The sequence below is a fragment of the Acomys minous genome (genome assembly GCF_964271855.1).
Source record: "Acomys minous genome assembly, chromosome: 13".
Classification (NCBI taxonomy): Eukaryota; Metazoa; Chordata; class Mammalia; order Rodentia; family Muridae; genus Acomys; species Acomys minous.
In genome coordinates, this window is record NC_140495.1 from 54,871,982 (window position 1) to 54,886,362 (window position 14,381).

At 46.0% G+C, this 14,381-nt stretch overlaps 1 protein-coding gene across 1 annotated transcript in view; it reads left to right on the plus strand.

The window, feature by feature from the left end:
* CREG2 (cellular repressor of E1A stimulated genes 2) overlaps window positions 1-13,806 on the plus strand; it is a 46,146-nt gene extending 32,340 nt beyond the window's left edge. The window contains exons 3-4 of the mRNA XM_084752271.1: window positions 7,392-7,505; window positions 8,696-13,806. Coding sequence (XP_084608397.1) covers window positions 7,392-7,505; window positions 8,696-8,843 — 262 coding nt within the window. The 3' untranslated portion in view covers window positions 8,844-13,806. The remainder of the gene's footprint in view (window positions 1-7,391; window positions 7,506-8,695) is intronic.
* Window positions 13,807-14,381: the final 575 nt, after the last annotated feature.

Consider the following 14,381-nt stretch of genomic DNA (forward strand, 5'->3'; position numbering starts at 1 on the left):
AGGCATGTCTGGTGAGGCAGACCTGGCAGTGCTTCACCGAGGCTCAGCACTGAGATAGCAGCAGGCCCCAGCAGTTCTGCCATTGCTGCCTGACCACTGAGCGCTCCCCCAATAAGTGGAGTCTCCGAAGGCCTTGGTGGAGGAACGGTGAGCAAGAGATGAGTCAGCCTTTATTCATAAACCTCGGGCAGTGGGGAATGTATCTGATTCGCTAGGGCTAAGAGTGCCAGCATACTTAATCTCCATACAATGATGCAGTAACCTAGGGGTCCTATCACAAGAAGGAGAAAACAGTACTTAATTATCCTATGTGTGAGGGGATGATACAATTAAAAGTCGTTTTCTGGAGGCTAGGTTCTCCTGCGCTTAGGCTGGGGTGCTTCCAGAACTCTCTCTGCTTGTTGAAGAAGTTCCTTATTGTGGGTTCTTTTGTCCGGGAGGCAGGGCTGAGAATCTGGTCACAGAGTTTTTCTCAGCCTTCTGGAGGCTAGCTGAAGAATGCTCCGTCCTGAGAACCAGTCGCGAAGGAGACCTTCAGCTGCTCTCAGCCGGGTTGGAACAAGAGAATTCTGCGTCCCTTCCAGAGGGGGGAAGGGGGCCTCTGGCTTGCGAAAGGCCTGGCTATGCGTTATTAAAATAAAGACAAAAGAGTCAAACAACTAGATTTTAATTCACTTAGCTTAAAGGGAAAAAGGGCAGAGCGCTATGGGGAAGGGATGGGGTGTGCTGCTCAACCTTCCAGCCCCTGGGGTTTTTAACTAAGCTTACTTGAATAGCAGGAGACACTCCCAGGACACTTCCCGGGGCTTGTATCCAGGGCACCTTTGATATGTTTTTCTTCAAAGAGGCAGCTTTTGACACCTTTTGCGTGGGGGGGCTTTTGCCAGCAGGGGGTCCTCTCACCTTTGTCCGAGCATGAAGCTTACCAGGAGGGAGCATCCTGCAGACAAAGGCCCACATTTACCAGGAAAGAGTTGGGCCTGTAATCTTCCCCGAGGGCTATGTGACACTCCCTACAAAGATCCAAGGTTACCAAATCAGGTGGAGTAAGAACCCTGCTGAGAAAAGGGAGTCCGCCATCTTAAACAGGAGCACAAATGGCAATCCAGCGATGTCAGACTTCAACCTTACCCAGCAGATTTCATCTCCAATGCGGTAGTTTAGCCTCACACGTTTAAATCACTGGTTCTATGTGCATAATGACATAAAATTTGGTGGGGTGGGGGCATCCAGATAGGGTCTCACTATGTAGTTCTGGCTGTCCCGAAATTCACTACGTAGACCAAACTGGCTTAAAACCCACATAGATCTGATTGCCTCTGCCTCCAGAGTGCTGGGATTAAAGATGTGTGCCACTGTACCTGGCTCATAATGATCTATTTTTAAAGATTTTTCTACATAGTAGCCAACTTTTTTCAGCACTAATTATTGAAAAATAAAACCTTACCTGCTGGTTTGTGTTTCGCCCTTTGTCAAATATCAGGCATCCGATGTGAAGTCTGTTTCTGAGCCCTTCTTGTCTGTCGCTTGTTGTCATGCCGTTGCCCACAGACTGCTTTACGGAACGTGACTTGTGCTGTGGCTCCCTGTCTGGCAGGGAAAGGCCCCAGCCTCCCTGCCCTTCTTTATAGTGACGTGGGCTTTGCAATTCCCCATGAGGTTTACATTCATCACCCAGTGTGACTGACACGTGCTGCATGCGTGGTCTAAAATCAGAAGGCGGTGGTGGTTATACAAACAAACTCCCAGAACTACATTGTTTAAAGGATGAGTATGTGTTTTGCATATACTACAGTTTCGATGTAAAGCATCCTCCACATCATTAAAAGCTTGGTCCCCAGAAAGCAGCACCACAGTGGAATGAGATTGAAAGTTCAGGAGGAAGCCAGGCTGATGTCGTACGCCTGTAATCCCAGCACTCAGGAGGCAGAGGCAAGCGGGTCTCTGTGAGTTCGAGGCCGGCCAGCCTGGTCTACAGAGGGAATACAGGACAACCAAGGCTACACAGAGAAACCCTGTCTCAGGGGAGGAGGAGGAGGAGGAGGAGAGAGAGAGAGAGAGAGAGAGAGAGAGAGAGAGAGAGAGAGAGAGAGAGAGAGAGAGAGAGAGAGTTCAGTGGCCCATGCCTATAATCTCAGCACTCAGGCAGATGGATTTCTGAGTTTGAGGCCATCCTGGTCTATAAATAAGGAGTCCAGGACATCCAAGGCTATAGAAAGAAACTCTATCTAGAAATAAAAAGAAAGTTCAGGAGGTGGGCCTACTTGAAGGAAGTCAGTCACTAGGAACATGTCCTGGACAGACAGACCTTGTTGCTGCATTTTCCCGGCTTTCTCTGCCTCTTGTCTCTCTTAAGGTGAGCCTGCTTCATCAGATGCCCCCTACCATGTTAGCCAATATCCCTTTGGGCCCATGGCAATAGATGTAGCGGACAGTGTGTTACAACCTCCGAAGCCACGAAGCAAAGTAAATATTTCTTCCCTTAACTTGTTTTGCCAAGTGAAAAACTATGCTAAAAACTTGGTGTGTGATTTGGAAGCTTTTGGAACTGGTTTGCTGGATGGATCTAGAAGTTTGGGAATGCAGTCTAGAGAAAGGGAGGGCACCGGGAGCGGAGCTGAGCGGCGGTTCTGGTTGATGAATGCCGCAGCAAAGCTGTGCGCATTTGACTTCCGGTGGGCAAGCACTCTGCTCAGAAATGACTGCAGTCTATGTGGGTTACATTGTGACAAAGACCTGATCTGATTTTTGTCCATTCCCTGGAGACTTTGCCAGGAGGCTTTCCAGCTGTCAGGCTATGCAGTGGGCTTTTCTGGATATGCTGCTTGGTTTTGTGTGTCGCCTTGACACAGCTAGAATCATCAGAGAGGAAGGAGCCTCCATGTTGAGGAAATGCCTCCATGAGATCCAGCATTTTCTCAGTTAGTGATCAACAGAGGAGGGCCCAGCCCATTGTGGGTGGTGCCATCTCTGGGCTAGTGGTCCCGGATCTGTAAAACAGCAGACTAAGCAAGGCATGGGGAGCAAGCCAGTAAGCAGCACCCCTCCATGGCCTCTGTGTCAGCTCCTGCCTCCAGCCCTATTTGAGTTCCTGTCCTGACTCCTTCTGGTGATGACTGTGATCTGGAAGCATAAGTCGAATAGACCCTTTCCTCCCCGGCTTGTTTTTCGGTCATGGTGTTTTTATCACAGCAATAGAAGCCATAACTAAGACATTGGGTGTTTTTTATAATCCTGGGTGATTTATAATGAGATTTGAGAGCAAAAAGAGAGAGATCAGGAAGATTTGAATAACTTGCTGTTTAGACAGGAAAGACATTTTCAAGTTTGGGGGTAAGGAAGGCAGCATTGCAGGGCAGATTAGCCCCAAATAAAAAATAAATAAATAGCGTATTTTGCATCAGAACACTAGTAAAGATATCTTGAGAGCATCAGGAGAGTTGGCCCGACTCTGTCCATTTCTGGCCTAAAGATGTAAAGGAATAGACTTGTTTGAAAGTCTGGAGACGAGGGCCACGGGACTCTCTGTTCACAAAGGGCCTTTCAGGAAGCTGTTTTCCCAGAATTCTTTTCACTCTGCTCAGTTATATAGGCACTCAGAGCCCAGCAAGACATGGTCCAAGAAGGACTGGCTACTGCGGGATGAGATAGTAGAACTTGGCATTGTCTGTCTACATCCTGATTTTACAAAAGTGATGGAGTCACAGAAGTTATACCCAGAGTTCCAAGGAAGGTGTAAAAGGCCCAAAAATATGTAATGGAGATGGAATCACTTCCAGCAATCCCAAAAGAGCAATGAATAGAGGTTTGAGGCTGACCCCTGGGCTCCCACTCTGGATGTTGGAGCCCACAGGAAACATCTGCTAAGGAAAGCTACAGGCAGCAAACAGCCAGCATGAGAGAGCAACATCAACACTAGGGAGCCGGCTGCACAGCACCATGTGCCCAGGAGGTGGACATGAATCTGTAGGATTGAACATTTACACTGCTGGGTGTAGGTCTTGCTTTGGCCCGTGCTTTCTGTTCCCCGACTCCTCCTTTTTGAACTGTGAGTGTTTACTTTGTGTGGTTGTATATTGTAAGTATGTAACATCTTTTGAATTTACAGAAGCTTGCAACTAAGTTTGCTTTGAGTCTCAGAAGAAACTCTGGCTTCAAACTTTTAACCCATGCTAGGACTGTTTAGATGCTGGAGAATATTAAAGGTGGACTAAATGCGTGCTGATATTAAGAGATAACCATGAGCCTTTGGAGCCCAGGCAGAATGCATGGTTTGGATATAAAATACTCCCCATGGACTCATGTGTGAAAACTCGGTCCCCAATTAACAGCATAATTTTGGTACCTAATGAAAACTCTAGAAGATGAAGCATAATTAAAGGATGTGTTAGCCAGAGACCTCTAGAGGAACAGAACGGATGGGGGGGGGGGGGAAATATATATATATATATAGAGAGAGAGAGACAGACAGACAGACAGACAGACAGATACAGGCTGTGGTCCTGCTAGTCCAACAACGGCTATCCACCAACAAAGGAGCCAAGAGTTCAGTAGTTCAGTCCACAAAGTTGGATGTCTCAGCTGGTCTTCAGGATACACTGGAATCAGAGAGCGAGCTTCCTTCTTCTGTGTCCTTGCTATAAGCTGCAGCAGAAGGTGTGGTCCAGATTACAGGTGGATCTTCCTACCTCAAAAGATAAGAATTAAAGTTGGATCATTCCATTTCAAATGATTTAGCTAAGAAAAAAAAAAAGAAAAAAAAAAGAAATCTGGTCTGGAGAGATGGTTCAGCTGTTCAAGGCTAGGCTCTCAACCAAAAATATAATAAAAAAAAAGAACTCTCTTACAGGTACGCCCAGCCACTTGGATGTTAGTTAGTTCCAGATGTAGTCAGATTGGCAATAAGAACAGCCATCACAGAGGAGTAAATAGTTTATCACCATGCCTCCCTGCGGTCCCTTTCTGCTTCCCACCCACCGTGAAGTGTGCAGAGGCCCCTGCCTCGTCCCCCACCTACGCTGTTCAGTTTCCTTTGGACCCACAGCGTTGGGTCAGCCACACTGATCTCTGAAGCCATGGGCCAACGTGAACGGTCCCTCACTATCTTATTTTGCTTGGTGATGAAAATCTGGCTGTACACATTTGAATTCCTAATAGACAGCAAATGTTTTTCTTCCTGTAAGTATGGCCCAGGCAATTCTTTTAACTGATAACCCTAATTAGGTTATTACATGTTAAATAGTTCGATTTAGACTTAAAGTTCTATATAAATATATAGATATGGACACATGGAGACAGGGATGAAACTATGAGGAAAAGAAAGCCTAACTGGCAATAAACATAGAAACATGTTATATGTTTAACTTCATATACAATCAAGGAGATTCAACTAAAACACTACTGAAACTTTCAATTGGGAAAAAGAACTGTATTCTGTTAATGTCAGGTGTCAGAGAGAACAAATAACCACAAGGTCTTTCTTGCTCAGAATATAAGTTACAAAAACATTTCGCAAAGCTAAAGAGATTGTGCCAAGCAGTGGCAACGCTCAGGTCTCTGCCCAGGTAGTCTCATGCAGCAACAACCATCACAGAATCATCCACACCCAAGTTAGAGTGAAAATGGGCCAAGTAAAATAGAATGAATAAATAAATTTGATGAATGTTTTTACCGTAGACTACTGCAGGCAAGACAAGAATAATTAGAGTACCCGCTGTCAAGGCGGGTAAATCTTTGACATAAATTGAGTAGAAAACATCAAGTTACAGGGTTATAATTTGATATATGCACACTGGGTTAGGTACACAGAGAGCAAGATGTTGCTTGCTGGTGCCTATAAATAACAAAAATACAAAAACATATCTAGATGTAAAACACTAAATTAAAGGTAACTCCAGAAGGCACAAAGAGAATGGCACTGAGGTTAATATGTGCAGGGGTTTACAAAAACAACAACAACAAAACCAGGAGGAGAGAAGAAAAGGAAGGAAGGAAGGAAGGAAGGAAGGAAAAGGACAAAGATTATGAAACTTTGTGCTCAAACAAGATTGCATGGTGGGTATTATTAAAATAAATCAAAATGGTTACAGACGAGACAAAGAGAGAGGGCGAGAAGTGATGGGAAGGGGACGAATGGCTCTTTCCTGAGCCTTAAGAGATTTGCTGACCAGCCAGCCACACAGACACACTGTCTGGAGCTGAATCTGCCAGGAGGAACGCTTTTCTGGAACCTAACAATGCCTTTCAAGGCTTGAGAAATACCAGGGTAACCAGTTTTCCTCCTAACCTGCACATTCCAAAGACATGACAAAATTCAGTACCACCCTCATATGAATCAGCTTCCAAGTGCTGAACTCGAGACCCACTCCAGTGGCTGACCTCTCAGAACGCTCTTTCTGTCTCGCTCAGCCTTGGTTTCTTGGTTTGTGGCTCTATTTGACACATAAATAAAACTGGATTTGATCTCCTTTAGCCCCGTGATTTCTTGGTTTTGGTATGTCAGGCTGATTTTTTTTCCCCAAGACAGGTTCTCTATGTAGCCTCAGGTGTCTTGGATTTGCTTTATAGACCAGGATGACCTTGAATTCACAGCGATCCTCCTGCCTCTGCCTCCTAAGTGCGGAGATTAAAGGCATGTGCCACCGCCACCACCACAGCCGCTGCCACCATCACTGCCACCACCTCCAACCCAGCTTCAGGATGACCCTTTCCCTGCCTGCCACAAGGCTCATGACTGGCACCCCTACAACAACAAACAATTTAAGGAGAGGATAGCATCACATGGTATTTATTCATAGTTTACATGACACAGGAGCCTTCAGGTCGATGACCCAAAGGCCCAAAGTGAACTCACCATACTTAGATGAGTGAAGTGTACACAGACATCACATGGGTTTACGTAGGCTGCCTCAGGCAGTGAGGATGGAGCTGAGCCCCAGCTGCAGATACAGGCAGGGCTTTTCTGATTGTGGGTTCCTTGAGACACACCTTGAATTGTCAGACAACACTGAGTAGGGGCACTGCCATGCAACGCTAGTTACCCTCCCCTCCCAGCTCTTAGGGTTACTGTCATCTCTTGGTATCACCAAGCTGGTGACCAAGTCCTTAGCACACAGGCTGAACTACCACAGTAACAATAACAAACGCCATCCTCATGGCATGTGGACCCTAGCCTAGAGTATGTGAGCTTGTAACTACCCTGGTGGCATCCAGCATACACACAAGTCCCACACTGCCTAGGACAAAATATGTGACATTAGTTACAGATGACATAAAAACCTACGTGGCATAGTCGACATTGTGGCTATTTTAAGTGTTTGATGAACAGCTTGGTATCCCAGGCTCTTGCGGGACCATTGTCCTCACATATGAATGATGTTTTTCCTGTGCAGAAAAAACATCGTCGACCCAGAAGATCCCCGATGTGCCCGGTTAACACTCACTGGCCGGATGATCATGGTCCCCCCGGGGGAGGTGGAGTTTGCCAAGCAAGCCATGTTTTCAAGGTATGAAGATGCTTTACAGTCGGTTTCCCTGAATCCAGGTGTGGTGGGCCATGCCTGTATCGCCAGCCTTTGGAAGACTAAGACAGAAAGATTCAAAGTTTGAAGCCAGCTGGGACTACATAGTGTATTTAAGGGTAGCTTAAGCTACATAGTGAGACCTTATCATTAAAAAAATAATAATGGTTTGTCTAGAAATAGACAAGAACAAATGGATGGCAGAGATGGCAGAGGGATGCTGCTTACTGGCCTGCTCCTCCTTGCTTGCTCAGTTTGCCTTTTTATTCCCTCCCCCCACCTCCACCAACCTACATAGAAGTGGCACTGCCCACAGTGGGCTGGACCCTTCCACATCCATCTTTAATGAAGAAGTTGTTCATAGGCCAATCTGATGAGGCATATTTCTCCATTGAAGTCCCCTCTTCCTAGATGGCCCTGGCTTGTGTCAAGCTGGCAAAAACCAACCAGCACACGCACTTTGTAATGAAAGCAAATGGGCTTTGCTAGCCCCACCTGTGCCTCGGGGACATCCAAACCTCTCTAGGAAGACTACCGGAGACATTTGTTTGGTTACAGGCATTCTTCTAGGTTGCAGTTGGTCCTTGACCTGTGTTTATAACATCTTTAAATGTGAAGGAGATTTTTATCTTTATAAAATTTCACAAAACAAATTGTAGCCCCTGCCTCCAAAGATACTACAATGTATTTGGAAGGCACGTGTCAGTATAGCACCGGCAAGGTGAGGCTCTCTCTGTCCGTGCTGCCTGGCTCTCAGCCTCCTGCAGGAGTGGAAATCTCCTCATGAGGAAACACATTTCACGGGCTCACAATTCCGTTACCTTTCATAGAGAAGCACACATGGTCTTTCTTGGTGTTTCCACTGGTTAACCTAACTGAATGGAGAGGGGATGGCCGTAGGGGCAGCACCGCCATCTGAACTCATCAGCCATGGAGCTGGGATTCACACCTCAGAGTCTTGGCTCCCGAACAGAGCTCATAGACACTCCGTATAGAAACTACTACAACTTCCTGCCTCCCTCGGGCACCCCTCCCCCAGCTTCTGCTCCCCAGCCAATCAGCTTCCGCCTCTGGCCCCGCTGACTCAGGCCCCGAGGTAGGAGGTCCCCTGGGACTGGCTGAGGCGCACCCAGTGGCAATGGCAGGTTCACTGTGCTCTCTCTTTGCTTCTGCAGGCATCCAGGGATGAGAAAGTGGCCCCGCCAGTATGAATGGTTCTTCATGAAGATGTGGGTAGAACACATCTGGCTTCAGAAATGGTACGGAGGTGTGTCCGACATTCCAAGGGAGGAGTACTTCAAAGCAGCCCCCAGAAAGGCCTGACAGTAACACAAGAGTCCTGGGATTTGCATTAAAGCGAAGACCTTTGAAGTGAAGAAGCCAGACAGTCTCTGACTGCCGTCTCTTTGTTTGAAGGGCCCCTGGCTGCCTTGAGACCGAGAGAAGACGAACAGGGAGCCCATTGGAGTGGTCCTTGGCAGATACACGGTCCACACAGGAGCTTCACGTAGAAAGTTTTTGTTTACGCTATACGCAATCCAGACACGCCCATTTGGGAATCATGGTTGTCAAAATGAAATTGGTGGTTTCTATTCTGTTCTTTAAAAAAAAAGAAAAATGATGCCTGTGTGTACCATGTTATTGCCTTGTATCATGAGAACATTGTGTTGCTTACTATCTGAAAGCAGTGCCTTGGATGGAAGCTGCCTGTGCATCAGGTAGCGTTGCTGTGGGTTCAGGGCGAGGTGGAAGGCGTTTTGTCTGAAGGTTATTCACTGTGTCACTGAATTGCAGATGTATTTTCTAGAATATACTGGTCACTTGGGGAGCCTTTTCCCCCCACTGTAGTATAGCATGTGGAGAAAGAAAGTGCATTTTCGTGCACAGCCTGTTCTGTGTGAGCAGACTACAGCAGAATTTTGGCAAGAATGGGGCAGTTTTGGCATCAAGCGTCCCAGATCCCCCACTGTTAACATTTCTCGTAGAAAATGCCTCTCTACCATTCATGAGAGGTGACATTCAAAATAAGAAGCCCCGCCTTCCACGTGATGCATCGAACTGGGGCGAGAGCACAATTGGGAAAGCAAAGGCAACATTTGAGAGAAGGAGCTGTCCCTGAGAGAACATGTTCACTGCCCAGCCTGGGGCCTCGACAGAACCCTACTACCCAGTGACATGCGTGTCCTAGTGTCTCTTTCACACCCGGAGACTGGGGCTCGGCACCCCAAGCTCAGACTCCTGAGCTCACTGCATATGTTGGATGGGGCACTCCAGCTGTAAAAATGAGCCACTGAGATGCACAGGTTGTTGTCAAGCAAGGATTGGATTATAAAGGAGAGTGACTAGCTCCACTGGAGGTCCTTTGTCACTGCCGAGGAGTGCCAGGTGCAGGGCTAGGGCGCATGCTCTGAGGTCTTTCAACAAACCCTTTACAAGTAGAGTTCCTGGCATTTGGAAGATACTAGACTGAGGCTGTGTACATAGCTGAGGCCTGATTGGACCAGAACATGCATCACCAAGGCCAAGTTTCCTACCTTTCCACAAATGGCTAGAAATGTTCTTCAATGAATCAGGTATGTTGTATAACATAGAATTACATCATTAATGCATAAAATATACACATTCGTACAGCAAAATAATTTTTCTTAACAAAATAAGTCATGAGTTTGTGTTGTCAAAATGTTTAAGTGCTTATTACTAAAAAAACCTCCTTAGCTTAATAATCTCTTTTTATTTGACAGAATCCAATTCACGAGAGTTCGCAACAATCGTTATTTCTAATACATAATCGAAGGGCAGCTATGCTTGGGGTATTTCCTACTTTTAGAGCCTAAAATTATCGCTACTCCCAATTTAGAGTAAGGTGGGGGACTGGAAGAACAAAGTACACGTTAAAGGCACTCCGTAAGTCAACCTCGGGCATCAGTCCTTGAAGTGATGCTGCCTCCCACTTCATCTGACTGATCTCTTTCGCTATGTAGCATGCTATCATTCAGCTCCTTAAGGGTCCCTGGTGCCTCAAAGGCTTTGAAGAGCAGATCCCAGTTAGAAACATTACGGAGTGTTAATCAGCTATTTATCAAAATTATAAGAAATTAAATCTGGATAGGCTGGACAGCAAGAACAATATTTACAGCTAGTGAATGGGCTTGAGTCCGATGGGCCGTATGCAGGCAAATGTGTCTGAGCAAATCTCCCGAGTTAAAATTTGTAGCCCTGAATTAGAAATTTTAGACATAGCAATATGACAAGAAAAAGAAATTACATGTGAGAAATTACATGTGTACAAGCTAGAAAGAAAGAAATCAAAGTATCCTTATTTACAGTGACATGACTCTCTACACAGAAAATTGCAAATAAATCTGCTTTTTTAAAAGTCAGCAACAGCCTTTAACAAATGTGATGGAGTGTGTGGACGCTAATAGTGAACCCTGGATTAACACTAGACCTTACGGAAAAACTAAGTCAGAGGAGCTCATGTTTGTAAACACACAGATGTGAGCCTGTGATGCTATAGAAAGAACTAGAAAACTCTTGGAACAAGGGCTCCGCAGAGTGTTTTTGCACTTGATAGCAAAAGCACAATCCATAAAAGGAAATTTTGGCAAATTCGACCTCACTGAAATTTAAAAGTTTGCTTATGCAAAAGTCTCTGTTAAGAGGATGAAAAGACACATGATAGTGACAGAACAGAACGTCTGCAGACCACACACCTGGCAAAGGTCTAGCCTTGGGAATATATGCAAAAGACAGCAAGGGTATAAAGAAAGCAGACAGCTGTATACTGCTGGCAACAATGAAATAAACCAGCCACTGGAAAGCCACTTGGCTGCTTCCTAAAACAGTAAACATGCAACTGCCTACCAACCCACACTAGGTATTGGTCCCAGAGAAGTGAAAGCTCACGCTCACACAAGGAAGGTTCAGCTAGTACAGGCATGCATCCACCCAGCTGCTCTGGTGGCCTGAGCTCAGTTCCTGAAGCCCACCTAGAGTGATAGGAAGAGAGGCTTGGCTTCACACAGCTGCTCTCTGTATGCACACTGCAGCATAACACACACACACACACACACACACACACACACACACACACACACACACACTATCCTTAACATTAGAAAACCGGAATCAGCTGGGCATGATGGGAGACCTCTTTAATCCCAGCACTCAGAAGGCAGAGGCAGGCAGATCTCTGTGAGTTCAAGGCCAGCCTGGTCTACTTGGCAAATTTCAAGACAGCCAGGGCGACGTAGAAAGACCCTGTCTCAAAACACACACTCCCTCTCTCATGGAGTCAACTAGATGTCCTTTAATCTGGTGGCTGGCGAGACAACGTGTGGCATACCATAGAATACTTACTACACAGCAATCAATATAAAGGAGCTAATTATTGATAAAGCAGCAGCTTGAGTGAATCTCCAGAAATTTATGCTACGTGATTCAAGCAAGCCACGAGAGTGTGCACATTATATAATTCCATTCATGTAACATCCTAAATGTAAACTTTAAGAGGGAAGAGGGGGGTTTCGGGAAGGAGGCCACGGGTGAACATAACTGTACGAGAGTAACGGCGGAGTCTCACGGTCACGGAAGTATCCATATCTGGACCTAAATCAATAATAAATTGGAAACTGGGCAAAATGAGCACAGGATCATCACTCTTTATTCCTAAAACTGCATCCGCTTCTTTATCTACAACTATGTCAGCATCTAAGTTTGCCTCGGGGGGAGTACGCCATGGAAAGACGCAGGGGAAGAAGTCATGTTTGCCATCTCGCTTGTGAGTCCCCAACAAAATGAAGAACTGAGCACCATATCAAACAGGGCAGAAAGAAGATGGTTCTTCAGTTAATCACTGATATACACATTTGCGGGAGCCTTGTAGCCCCTCTTTTAGAAGTTTTCTGAACGTATTCAATTTAATACTGAACACAGATTACTAAGAGCCTGGTGCGGCTCGGAGTTCCAATCAGCATGAAGCACTGGGCGTGACCCCAGCACGTGGAAAAGAAACCTGCATGGATGTGCCTGGATATGCCGTACAGATTTCCTATGGGATGTTTAGAAGAGATGAATTCCCTCACGTTTGTGACGTGTACATGTTGAGAACCTCTAAGTATTCGGTCTGTAAATAAGGTTTCTCACTGTATTCCCAGTAATCATCCTGTAAATACCACAATGGGGTAGTCTGCTTTCTGCCAGTGAGATATGTAAAGTAAACCCAGACCCTCTGTGTTCGTCACGGCCTCCCACAACCATGAAGGCATCACATAGTGAAATTCTGCTCCTGGTGTCCACATACCTTGGTGTATATTGACTTGGTGACTGTGTTGTTTTAGGATTGAAATGTGTCCCTGAAATGATTCCTGCAAGTCTTGTGTTTCATTTTTAATAGCATGGCTGTCGCCAGTGATGTATGTACTGATGGCAAACTTTTCTAGGATAAGTTACTGATGCTCATACTATTGTGATAGCAGGTGGCTTGCGGGACACTTAACTGTGGCTTGTCTGTCCTGTGGGATGCATGTGGAGCACAGAGCCTATCTTCAAACGAGGGGTGTCTGTTTCTTCAAAGACGATTTCATTCCTAGGGTGGCTTCTGTGCTTGGCAGTGCTCTCCATAGTTGTTTTTATGTACTGTTATAAACCAACATCGCTAGATTCCTAAGGAGGCAGAGGCCACTACAATGCATCTGATGAAAACCTCCCAACAGAAAGAGAAGAATGAACAGATGACTTTCGTTGGGACTTTTTTTCTGCTGAGACTGACCTTTGCCATCTTGCCCAGGCTGATCTGGAACCCTTAGCCTCAAGCAATCCTTCAGGGTCCCTGGAACTGATGGGATCTCTGCCATCGATCATGGCTGCTACGACTTCACGAGGCCCTGAGTTTTATGAAATTTATTTGCTGACTTAGAAGTACTGTTGTAAATTCCAGCCCAACTGTGGCAGGAATGCGAGAGGCCGCCTTCCTAGCCGAGGAGCTGTGGCAGCTGACTGCTGAGGAGGGAGAATCAGTCTTCTCTGGGCTCATGGCCACTGGCCACACCCATAGCTGCGCATATATGGGCAGCACTAAATGGGCTTAGTGGGTTTTCATTTTAACTAAAGCAAGAGGAGAGAAGAGGGCATGACACTGAGAGGTGGACTTGGGGGGTTGGAAATCCCAGGGGAGATGACAGAGAGGAGTTGGGGTCAGGGAGTATGATGATATTTCTTTGTAAACACATACTAAATTCTCAAAGAATCAAAATCTATAAATAAAAAGAAATGCTGTTGTAGCCACTCTTAGGTTTTTCAGTCTTGACGTAATTGTTTTAATTTGTGTGCTTAGGCTATATGTAGAAATGTTTGTGTCTGTACATATGTCAACAGGTGTGCATGTATGTGTGTGCATCTGCAGGCCTGAAGTCAATGTCAGGTGTTTTCTTTAAGTGCTCTCCACCTTAATTTTTGAATATGTGTGTGTGTGCATGCGTGTGTGCATGTGTGTGTGTGTGCTCGTGAGCGCGCGAACGTACGCGTGCGCATGCAATGTGTCTGGCAGTGAAGTGATACTCCTATCTTGGCCTCTACAGAAATGGGGTTACAGGTATAAGGTCTTGAGCATGGCCATGCCCCAGATTTTTACTTGGGTGCTGGGGATTTGAACCCAGGTCATTATGTTTACATGACAAGCGCTTTTACAGGCCGAGCCATTACCCTGCGCCCCCCCCCCACTTGGCTTTTTAAGACAAGGTCTCTCACTAACCCTGGAGTTTACTGATCTGGATTGATCCAGTGAGCTCTGGATTCTGCTGGTCTCCGTCCCCCCAGTACTGGGGTTGCAGGCAGTGTGCCACCATAGCACACTGTTTCATG